Source organism: Euphorbia lathyris, chromosome 3 (assembly GCF_963576675.1).
Source record: "Euphorbia lathyris chromosome 3, ddEupLath1.1, whole genome shotgun sequence".
In the NCBI taxonomy this organism is placed as follows: Eukaryota; Viridiplantae; Streptophyta; class Magnoliopsida; order Malpighiales; family Euphorbiaceae; genus Euphorbia; species Euphorbia lathyris.
The window spans coordinates 50,581,631-50,593,053 of NC_088912.1; the positions used below are offsets into that span (position 1 = coordinate 50,581,631).

The 11,423-nt window shown below is 34.5% G+C and overlaps 1 protein-coding gene, 1 long non-coding RNA gene and 1 other non-coding gene across 3 annotated transcripts; 1 reads left to right on the plus strand and 2 right to left on the minus strand.

Moving 5' to 3' along the window:
• Positions 1-2,691: 2,691 nt before the first annotated feature.
• On the plus strand, positions 2,692-3,609 carry LOC136223670 (uncharacterized). The gene is made up of 2 exons (XR_010686071.1): positions 2,692-2,892; positions 3,125-3,609. It is a non-coding gene; the product is annotated as an uncharacterized lncRNA (long non-coding RNA).
• Positions 3,610-8,164: 4,555 nt separating this feature from the next.
• LOC136222671 (uncharacterized) lies at positions 8,165-8,447 on the minus strand. Its single transcript, XM_066010401.1, has one exon. It carries the CDS (start codon positions 8,445-8,447, stop codon positions 8,208-8,210), a length of 240 nt encoding a protein of 79 aa, XP_065866473.1. The 3' UTR covers positions 8,165-8,207.
• A 1,515-nt stretch (positions 8,448-9,962) lies between these two features.
• On the minus strand, positions 9,963-10,069 carry LOC136225163 (small nucleolar RNA R71). The gene has a single exon (XR_010686894.1). It is a non-coding gene; the product is annotated as a small nucleolar RNA R71 (small nucleolar RNA).
• Positions 10,070-11,423: the final 1,354 nt, after the last annotated feature.

Here is an 11,423-nt window from a genome sequence, read left to right on the forward strand (position 1 = left end):
TGAACGAGATTGAGGATTTGGAGAAGTTTACCTTCTGCCCAGAAGCTGCTTCATATTCGTGCAAACACTCCTGAACCGCTAAGCACTCTTCCTTTATCGCTTTGAAGAACAAGTAACTGTCATCTGCAAAGAAGAGATGAGAGATTGACGGGGCTGATTGAACTATCCGGCAACCATGGATCTGACCCTAAGCTTCTAAACTTTGCAAAGATGCTGATAAGACTTCTGCAGAAATTAAAAAAAGATAGGGAGAGATAGGATCACCCTGACGTAGACCACGTTGTGGCAGAATTGGTCCAATCACATGATTATTGTGAGTAACATTGTATTTGACCTTTGTAACACACTGCATTACCAGAGATATCCACCTGTCAGCAACGCCTAACCTCTGCATCATTTGTGCCAAAAACGCTCACTCAACCCGATCATAAGCCTTAGCCATATCAAGCTTAAGAGAAACATACCCTTGTTTACCTCGAGTTCTATGCTCCAAGAAATGGTTTACTTCAAATGCAAGCATAATATTGTCCGTAATAAGCCATTCGGGAATGAAAGCGCTCTGTGTAGGCGAGATAATAATATCCAGAACCTTCTTCAACCTATTAGCAACTGTTTTTGCCAGAATCTTATAGATAACATTGCATAAAGTTATAGGCCTGAGAAAACCGCCCTCTTTATCTCATCCGCAGTATACGGTTGGAGAAGTTTAGCATTTAGTTCCATTGAGTTTTTTGGCTGAATATTGTTCAAAATAGATTCAGAGCGACACCCTGAAGAAGTGAAGATTTCTGTAAAATAGTCTAAAATTAGAGAAGGTAACCCTGTCTCCCAGTCGACCCAGTTCCCATCCTCATCTTTCAGCCGTCGAATTTCATTCCTTTTGCGCCTACTGTTAGCAGTAGAGTGAAAAAAATTTGAGTTCTGATCACCAGCTTTGAGCCAAAGGGTCTTGCTTCTCTGCTTCCAATAGGCTTCTTGTTGGAGGAGAAGCTCATCTAGGCGATTCCTAGCAGCCAATAGTGCTTCGACCGCCAGCCTATCAGTACAAGATTTCAGTCTTCTAATTTCTGATCTGCAGTAATGAATTTCTTTCTTAAACCGACTGCGAATGTTGTTTCCCCAAGCTGCAAGTATTTTGCCACATTTTTTCTGTTTAACTAGAAGTCCTCTAGCATTTGAATGTTGCCAGGCCAAAGTTATCTGGTCTTTGCAATCAGTTTCTTTTATCCACGCATTATGATCACAATATCTGTAGTGTTAATTAGAGACAAGAAGAGTACATTATGATCACTGCATTGAGCATCTTCATTTAAGACCGATGCCGAACTAAACTGCGAAAACCAACTGTTATTAGCAAGGGCCCGATCAAGTTTCTCTTCTATAGCATTTATTGAACCACGGCTCTTTCCCACGTGAATGGATAACCCTTCATACTAACTTCTGACAATCCACAATCTGTAACAGCATCACTAAAGCCCCTTAGCAAGGAAGGGGGGTGTCTGTTACCTCCTCTCTTCTCAAATTGAGAGAGCATATCACTAAAGTCCCCAATAATAACCCAGGGATCAGAATTATTCAAGCTAAGACTCCTCAATAACTGCCAAGAATCAGCCCGACGCGACCGTTCGGGGAAGCCATAAAAACCGGTTAATCGATACTCCGATAAACCTAATAAAGTGACCCTGAAGTCAATGAAATTAGAAGAATAACCAAGCAACTGAACCGAATTAACAATTCTCCATAAGAGTGCTACGCCCCCTCCATTATTAATTGGATCAACAAAAAACAGACCTTCAAAAGAAAGCTTTCGTTTCAAAGCTTCCACCTTAAGTCAACTGCATTTAACCTCCATTAGAAAGATGAACTCGGGATGTAAATTGGCAGAGAAATCCACCAGTTGACGAACTGTCCGGGCGTTCCCAATCCCCCGGCAGTTCCAGGACAATATACTCATGCTATCTTGCGAGTCGGGCTACCACTACTCGCTTCTGGGATATTTTCAAAACCTGCCTCCAATCTCTCTATATTGTTTTCCTCACAGTCCATAAGATTTTTTGAGCTTCCTTGTGTATCTTCAGCTAATGATCCTGAGCGCTTGCATTTCGGGTCAGAAATTTCAACACCAATATCTTCTAGCGTCTGATTGATATACTCTTTGTCTTCAGAAGTTGCCTTACCCTTATATAGTGTCTTAAAACCCGGAAGAATGACTAGCAATTTTCGGAATACTAACCTCCCATTCACCTGGATCGGCCCCTGGGGCAAACCCTGAAGTGACACTGTTTGTCTGAGTGAGGTTCTGGAAAGGTCGGCCAAACAGAAACCTTGATTGCTTAGGGACTTAGGAACGACGGGTAGGGGTTCTAAGCCAGCGCCCATATACTCTCTCTACTTTCATCGGATCAGCCACTTGTAATAGAGCGTGACAGAATTTATCTGCGTGCCCTATATGTCCACAGACAAAGCAAAAGGTTGGAAGTCGTTCATATTTAAAGTTTACCCAAAAAATATTTCCTCCCTGAACACTTATTTGCATTTTCCTCTTAAGTGGAGCAAGTACATTAATTGAAACACGAATTCGTAGGTAGGTACGAGAGGCCCCAGTGAAGTTATTCGGGTCAGCTTCCACAAAAACACCCATATAGTTACCTATGCTGACAGCCACCTTTTCAGACATAAAACGGGCAGGGAGATCATAAACCTGCATCCAAAAATCAGTGTGAGACAAGTGAATATCCAAAGGATTTTGATCATCCTCTAGCCTTTTTAGCATCAACAATTATTGTTCAAAAGCCCAAGGTCCACCTGATTACCCTATCCCGTTCCCATGGATGGTAGAACTCAAAACGGAACAAATTGGGAACTAGTCCTGATTGAATTTCCTCGTCTAAGGTGATTAGAGCACTTCTGTCAATAATCTCTTCCATCAATCAATAAATGAAGATTGTAATGTAATTTTTAGGTTACAACCGCAAGTTCCCTCTTTTTTTAGGTTTTTCCTTTGAAAGAACTGTAGAATAGAATTTGTTTAGGGATTAAAATCTGCTAGGTTCTTTTTTGGAAATTAATAAACCTCCAAGTTCAGGTTCCAAGTTATGGCCAATTTTATCTTTTTGAAATTCAGTACAGGGAGGTTAACTGAACCAAAGACTAAGGGAGGCGGACGACGACGGAAGAACCAGGCGGATCGGAGTCGGAGGCGGACGACGATGGCAAAACCAGTCGAATCAGAGTCAGGCGGAACGGAGGGAGGCAGAACGGAGACGAAACTGAGCGGCAGGGAAGTTTTAGGTCACAACTATCGGAAGCCGACGACAGTGGAAACCATAGGATCAACGACAGCGACGGCGGGAGAGAGGTAGAGCAGAGACGAGGCGGAGCGGCAGTGAAGAATCCGGCAAAGCTGCAGATCCAGAAAACGTAGACGACGAGGGCGGCGGAACTGGCTCGACAAAAGCGAGATGATCAACAAATTATTTTAAAAAGGTAACGAAATACTTTATAAATTTAGAGAGTCGATTTAATTTTTGTAACAAGTTCAATGAGCTTTTAATGTATTAAACTTTTTTATATATATTTGGTCATAATAAACTTATGATAATTAAAAAAGATCTAACTTTAAGATAAAACTTAATTAGTAAAATGTTATCCATTTAATTTCTTTTTAAAATTTTATTTGTAACAGTAAAAAACAAACTTTATAAAGAAAAAGTAAAAAATAAAATTGTAACTTTAACAAATACAATTTCAAATATAGATTAAATGAACAACTTTTTTTAAACTTAATTAGATACTCAAATTCTGATGAAAATTTGATAAAAAAAATAGTTTTTTTTGAAACACATTACAAATAAAAAATATTAGAGCTCGGTATCACAAAATATAACGATTAGAGTATCTCTAATAGAGGATGTTTGGAAGAGTGTTTGGTTTGGTGATGTAACAATGACTTTAACAACTTTTAAAGATTGTTATTTAGAGCATCTTCAATTGGGTATAATAAACCACTCAATATACCCCATTGTATCATATTCTCCCATTGGAGAGAGTATGATAAAAAGTAGGGTTAATTTCATATAAGTGCCATGTGGTTTCACTTTTTTGCAGATAGGTTCTTGTGCTTTGTTTTTGAGCAAATAAAGGATTGTACTTTTCTCCGTTTGCGGAATTAAAGAAGAGACACAAACGGAGTCAGAATCGATGACGTGTCCAAAGGCAATTTTGCTATTTTAAAAAATCGGTATATGAATTTGAAAGGTTAATATATACCAATTTTTAAAAATAGCAAAACTGCCCTTGGACACATCATCGATTCTGACTCCGTTTGTGTCTCTTCCTCAATTCCGCAAACAGAGAAAAATACAATCCTTTATTTGCTCAAAAACAAAGCACGAGAACTTATCTGCAAAAAAAGTGAAACCACAAGGCACTTATATGAAATTAACCCTAAAAAGTAATAATTATCAATCACTCAATGTTTATTAAGCTTTTACTTATTTTTATATATAAATATTTTTATTTTTAAAATAATATGATTGGTTTAATTAATTGGTGGATCAATTATGATTGGTTTAATTAATTGGTGGATCTTTTGTGATTGGTGGGTCCATTATGATTGAGTGGTTATAGAGTTTAACCATTGGAGTTACATAGTTTAATAAAATGAAGTTTATTAAATGGATGATGTGGCATGTACATTGAGTGGTTGTGAGTATAAATCATTGAAGATGCTCTTCTTGGAGTAATGGTGAGTGTTTAAATTTTTTAAGCAAGTTGTCACCTTTTGATAATCTTTTAAGTGCTTAACTTTATTTTAATATAAAAAATGATTTAGTTATTTATCATTGGCCTAATACTCCTCCAGCCCTTAACTTGTCCAAATTGGTCATTTTATCCCCTCAATTTATCGAATGTCCTATTTACCCTCTTAACTCCATAAAAGTGGAATTTCTCACCCCCTCAACTTGTCCATTTATCCCCTCAACTCATAGAATATCCTATTTACCCCCTTAACTTCATAAAAGTGGTATTTTCCACCCCCTAAACTTGTCAATTTACCCTCCAACTCATAGAATGTCCTATTTATCCCCTTTAACTCCATAAAAGTGGTATTTTTCACTCCTTACAATCCGTCATCGATGCCTAAATTGATACATTTTTTAAACGTTAAACCTATATTGGTGCTATTTTATAGGTGGAACCTAAATTGATACTTCCCTAAAATCATAGGTCTATTTTGGTACATTTTTCCTACATATAATGTCTTTAACTTGTTTATATTAATGTTCTTGTTTTTTTATAAAAAAAAGTTCTTATTATTTGTATCTTTTATTCATTCTTTCTCTTTTCAACTTTTTTTTGCTAGTTAAATTTTGATTATCTAATTATTGTAATACAATACTATTATAATAAACACATGAAGGTACGATATAATTATCAAATTAAAACAAAATAAAAAATTGATATTAAAAATATATATTTTCAAACTCATTTGAATAAGTACTATTAATTTTGCACTATAAAGGGGTAAGAAATACCACTTTTATGGAGTTAATGGGGTAAATATGACCATAAGGGGTGAAAAATACAACTTTTATGAAGTTAAGGTGGTAAATAGAACATTCAATGAGTTGAGGAGGGGTAAAATGACTAATTTGGACAAGTTAAAGGGGTGGAAAATACCATTTATATAGAATTAAGGGGATAAATAGGACATTCGATGAGTTGAAGGGGTAAAATGACCAATTTAAACAAGTTAAGGAAGCTGGAGGAACATTACGCCTTTATTATTCATCTATTTTTTTTATAATATTTATTATTACAATAAATTATATATAAGTAATGGTTTGCGGATCATTGTGGATTTTTTAATAAAAATTGTCAAAAATTAATACTGATGAGTTAGAAAATAAAATATTATATTTAAATATCATTTGTTAATTTTAAGCCATCCTGGACGTTAGGTTGATGATTAAACAAATGAAGACTGTTAATGGGGACAAAGGTAATCATTTATGATGATGAATATAGTTTGGTTATGGATGTCATCATGACAAATATTAATATAATTGGAGCGAGAATTACGGATAAATATGGGGGATATTATGATCATTCACGTGTTTGCAATTTATTATAACCAACAGTTTCTATCACTAAATTCCTGATTTATATATATGGACTTTGAATTATTTCATGGAAACTTCCTTCCCTTTACAACTACTAAATCATATTCAACCACATTCTTTTATTACATTTTATCCTTATATATGTTCATATATGTCACATTATATATATTAAAAGATTTCATTGACCTATTACCTAAAATTTCAAATCAAAATCCATGTTGATTAGTTGTTTTGGTTTAGGGTTACAATTAGGGCTGTAAATGAGCCGAGCCGCTCATAAGCGGCTCGACAATCGGTTCGATAAAAGCTCGGCTCGACTCAGGTCGATTTATAAACGAGCCGCTCGTGAACACGATTTACTGGCTCGGTTTGTAAACGAGCCAAGCTTGAGCAGGCCAAAGCTCGGGAGCAAGCTCGATTAAAACATTTATGAACAAATTTTAGTTTTGTAGAAAACTATATAGTTTTGTGTTAGTTCACAAATATCTAAACTTAATATTATTTCATTTGCTATTAGATGAGTTCGTTCATAAACATAATAAATGAGTAATATACGAACTATTTGTAAGCATCTTGTTTATTTATTCACGAACTTTGCTTGTGAGATTGTTTATGTACACAATTAAAGAGTTATTTGCGAGCAAACTTTACAAATATAATTAAAAATTTACTCACAAACAATTTATGGTTAGATAATTTTCTTAATGAACCAAGTCCAAAAGAGGATTTTGGGCTCGAAGCTCGGCTCGACTCGGCTCGATTACAACCATAGTTACAATTGGGGTCGGAAAGGATTCACCTCAACGGAACCAATAAAATTTCATTTATTTTTTTATTAGATGGTGATTGAGGGAAAAATCTAGAAGAAAAAGATGAGGTGGAAATATAAACATCCTTTTCACCCTATAAACTTTTAAAAATATATTATATATATAAAGAAAATGTTATTTAAAATTTAAGTAACGAAGAAGGAGGATCTCCACAGAGATATGGATAATTTTTTCTCCATTTCATCAATAAGGACGGAAATGAGTGGAATAGTATCCATCCTCACTCCTTGCAACCAGTGGCGGAGCCAGAGCTCAAGGTCCGGAGGGGCTCAATTGCATGAAGATTTTTTTTTAATAACGACTTAAGGCTTTGATTCATATTAGTCAAATCGAAATTTTCAAATTTTTTATAATATAAGGGTAAATTTGATCATAATTGGAAAAATTAAGGTACAAAACAACTTGGATTCAATATGAAGTAAGTATAAGGTGCAAAAATACTCTAATGTTTACACCTAAGAATAATTTTACCTCTAACGTATAAAATGGTGCAATTTTACCCTTAATATTGGCAGCCAAGAGCAATTTTATCCCTAACGTTGACAAGTTTGGTCAATTGGAGAAATTATTCATCAAATTGTTTTCTCGGTCATGAATTTTGTAACTAAAAAATATAATTAAAAATAATAAAAGAGAATGAGGTTAATAATGATTAAAAATGATATTTAATATTGATATTTTTAAAGGAGAATGAGGTTTAAGGGAAAAAATTAAAATGAGATAAAAAGTGAAGAGAGGGAGATTTGAACACAAACCACTTGGATGTAGAGATGCCTTTGATTATCACTACAACCAACTATGCAAACTTAATTTCATGTTATATAATTACATTCTACATTATAAGTATTAATTTTAACTATTTTGGGAGGCTTCTCGAGACTGAACCACTATTCGTCAAGGGTGTTCCGGAGGGTCGGGAGACCCTCCCTTAACCCCCTAGATCCGCCCCTGCTTGCAACCCTGTTTCAATTTGATATCTCTTAGTTTTTTTTTTTATATATTTTATATAATTGATAAGAACTTTTTTATGGCCCTTGAGCCTTCTTTGTTCACCAAAAAAAACAGTGCATGTGTTGGGAGTAAAATGAGTTTTATAATTAAAAGTAATTTGATTATTGAGATTAAAAAATGAAAGATAAATAGTGGTAATAAGAGTAGAAATAGAAAGAGAGAAAATAATGAAAGCAAATAGTAATTCAGAAATGGTGATTATAGGATGTTATTGGTACAGAAGCATAAATAGAAAAAAGAATCATTGAGGTTGAGGAAGGTTAGTGCCGGAAAGAGTAGGAGCATCAGTTCCACCAGCACCTTGATTAGGCTTAACAGTTTGATGACCTTGTGTACCATATGCTTGGCTTTTGTAGTCTTCCAAATCTGTATATTTAACATATGGACTGCTTTCTAACGGCAATCCTTCCAAATCTTTATTCTTTTCCTCATTCTCCTCCTGCTGCTGCTTCTTCTCTCTCTCCTCGTTTTGCTTCTCCATTTTTTATTTATTTCTCCTTTTACTTTCACATATACTAATATATATACCCATTCACTCCACAAATCTTGTCCAAGCCTTTCCATTTTTTTTTGTTACAAATTCCCTTTTCTTTCGACTCCTTTATTTGACTTCTTCATTTATTTAAATCACACCTAATACTTATTTTCTTTTCCTTTCTATAGATTGGAATCCTTTCTAAGTTAAGCTTCTCTTCAATCATGTTAATTCACATTTTCTATATATTTTTTTATTAAATAATTCAAATTGCAATTTGCCTTTCATGTATGTTCAATTTTAACTTGACAGGATTCCAATCCATACTAATATCAAATTCCAATGTATTTTTAAATTAAAACAAAATTACACATCCTACTTAAAATAAATAACTCTTATGCTTTCATCCATCTTTTCCAAAATAATTTTGCCTACTACTTACAATGTTGTGAATCATAATACCGAATTTAACATTTCCAAGTAGGGATGCACGTAGTCGTTTAACCAGTTTATTAAGGTTAATTTGATCGATTAACCATTTGATCGAATTTTTAAAAACACTAACTACACATTAGTCCACTAACTTCGGTTAAACACGACACAAAATCAACACTAACCCGAATAAATAAACATGATTGTGACATAAAAAAAATTTGGTTGAATTTTGGTTTACTCTTTTTAACACAAATCTGAAAATGACACGACACAAATACGACTCAAACACAATAATTACAAGGTCTAAGACAATCACGAGTTGCAGAGATTAAGATGTGTGTGCATTGTGTCTATGTGGACTATGGATTGGAGAGTGAAAGGAGATGAAGAAGGGGACGACTGGAAACAATGAACTAAGTAAAAATAATAAGATTCAAAATAAATAAATGAAAAAATAATCCATGGATGGATTGTATAAATGAAAAGTATTTATTTTTATTTATCAAAACAATATTGGATATTAAACTTATATTTTAATTCATATAACAAATTTTAGCACAAACTAAATCTTGTTTCTATTTATTCAACGAATATCTTATCTTTCTACAGCCAATAGTGATAAGAAAAGCAAAAAAAAAATTATAATTTACAGTAAGATTTCATAATTTATTTTATATACAAAAGAAAAGATACCTGAGGAATTGTCTATATCAGAGACTGCGGATGAAGGATTATTCCAGACCATCTACTGAAGGCCACTCGTCGTGCATTGTACTACCCGATGAGGGGAACTACCTGTTTGAAATCAAAGCTTCAATGATTCAGATGCTGCAAACAGCCATGCAGTTCTGTGGGTATCCAAATGAAGATCCAAACGCTCACATTCAAGATTTCATCACGATGTGCAATACATTTCGGACGAATAAGAATGACAGCGATGACGTGATCAGACTCAAACTGTTCTCGTTCTCATTGAAGGACGAAGCCAAGAACTGACTGAAAAATCTTCATCCAGGTTCAATCACCACTTGGGAAGAAATGGCTACCTTGTTCCTGATGAAGTACTTTCCCCCACGACAGGCCATCAAGCTTAGAAATAAGGTATCCCATTTCTTTCAAGAAGAAGATGAATCTCTATCCGAAGCTTGGGAGAGGTACAAAGAGCTGCTTAGAAGAGTTCCAAATCATGGCATACCTATGTGGATGCAAGTGCATAACTTCTATAACTGAGTAACCAATGCATACAAGATTCAAATCGAATCAGTGGCAAATGGGAATTCGGAGGAGCTTGAACCTCAAGCCTTATACGAGTTGATAGAGAAAGTGGTTAACACGAGTTACAATTGGCATTCTATGAGAAGTGATGGCAAGAGATTTTCTAATGATTCAAACAATGAAGCCATCACTAGATTGTCAGTGCAAATGGAGCAGTTGGTTAAGATAGTAGGAAAAATGAATGTTTCAGCTATTCAAGCACAACCTCAACTACCGGGCCAGCACGAACAGCCGACACCTGAAGGATGTGATTTTTGTAGTGGACCACACATGCATATTGACTGCTCATGAATCAAACTGGGAGCATCAATGAAGGAACAACGTGATTTTATTGCAAGACAACCACCCAACCCATACTCAAATACATATATGTTGGAAATTAGGCTAAGGTATAGCAGCGGAAATATAAATTTTTTTAACCTATTTCCATAAACCACAAGATCCGTTAACCGTTATTTCATATAAAGAGGGATAAGAAGAATTACCTCTTGATGATCAATCTACCGTTGTTAATGAAGTGCCCACAACTCTTCTCCGAGTTCCCAAACACGAAATAAAACACGGGATGATTAATTTAGAATCAACCGTTGAATAGCAACCAAAGTAGATTGCCTCTAACTAATCAACACAAGATCAAGGATAAAAGAAATAGATGAAATCAATTGATCGGAAGGAAGCCATAGAGAAATCTCGTCCTCGAACTAGGGGTGTCGAATTTTCTCTCTCTCTCATTATAGGGATTTCGAAAATCTCAGTAGGGAATGCACTTCGAGATTTCGAAAATCACTAGGGGGGTATTTATAATCTCTTGTATCTAATCCCTAGTTAGATAGAATTAGGTTATTGAATAGGAATTCAATTCGGAATATAATTCCTAATTATTATCTCATTATATATCTAATATATTAAGGATAATAATAATAACCTTATTGGATAATAATAGGAATATTTTAATCTAATTAAAACTCCTAACTTATTTATCTCTTAATTAATTTAATTCATAATCCTAATCTAATTAGGAATAACAAAATCAAATTAATCATTCATATATTTAATCACATGAATTTTGACCCCCCTTGGTCCATGGGCCTTATTGGGCTCAATTGGGCTTCCATCAATTAATTAACATCTATCTCTCTTTTAGGTTCCAAGTCTTATGTGTGACCCATTAGGTTCTTATTGCTTCTAGCCGTATGCAACGTTATTAAATAATTTTTCAAAGAATTATTTAATCTTTGCATAACGGAATGATGTACAGAGTATGTGATTAGC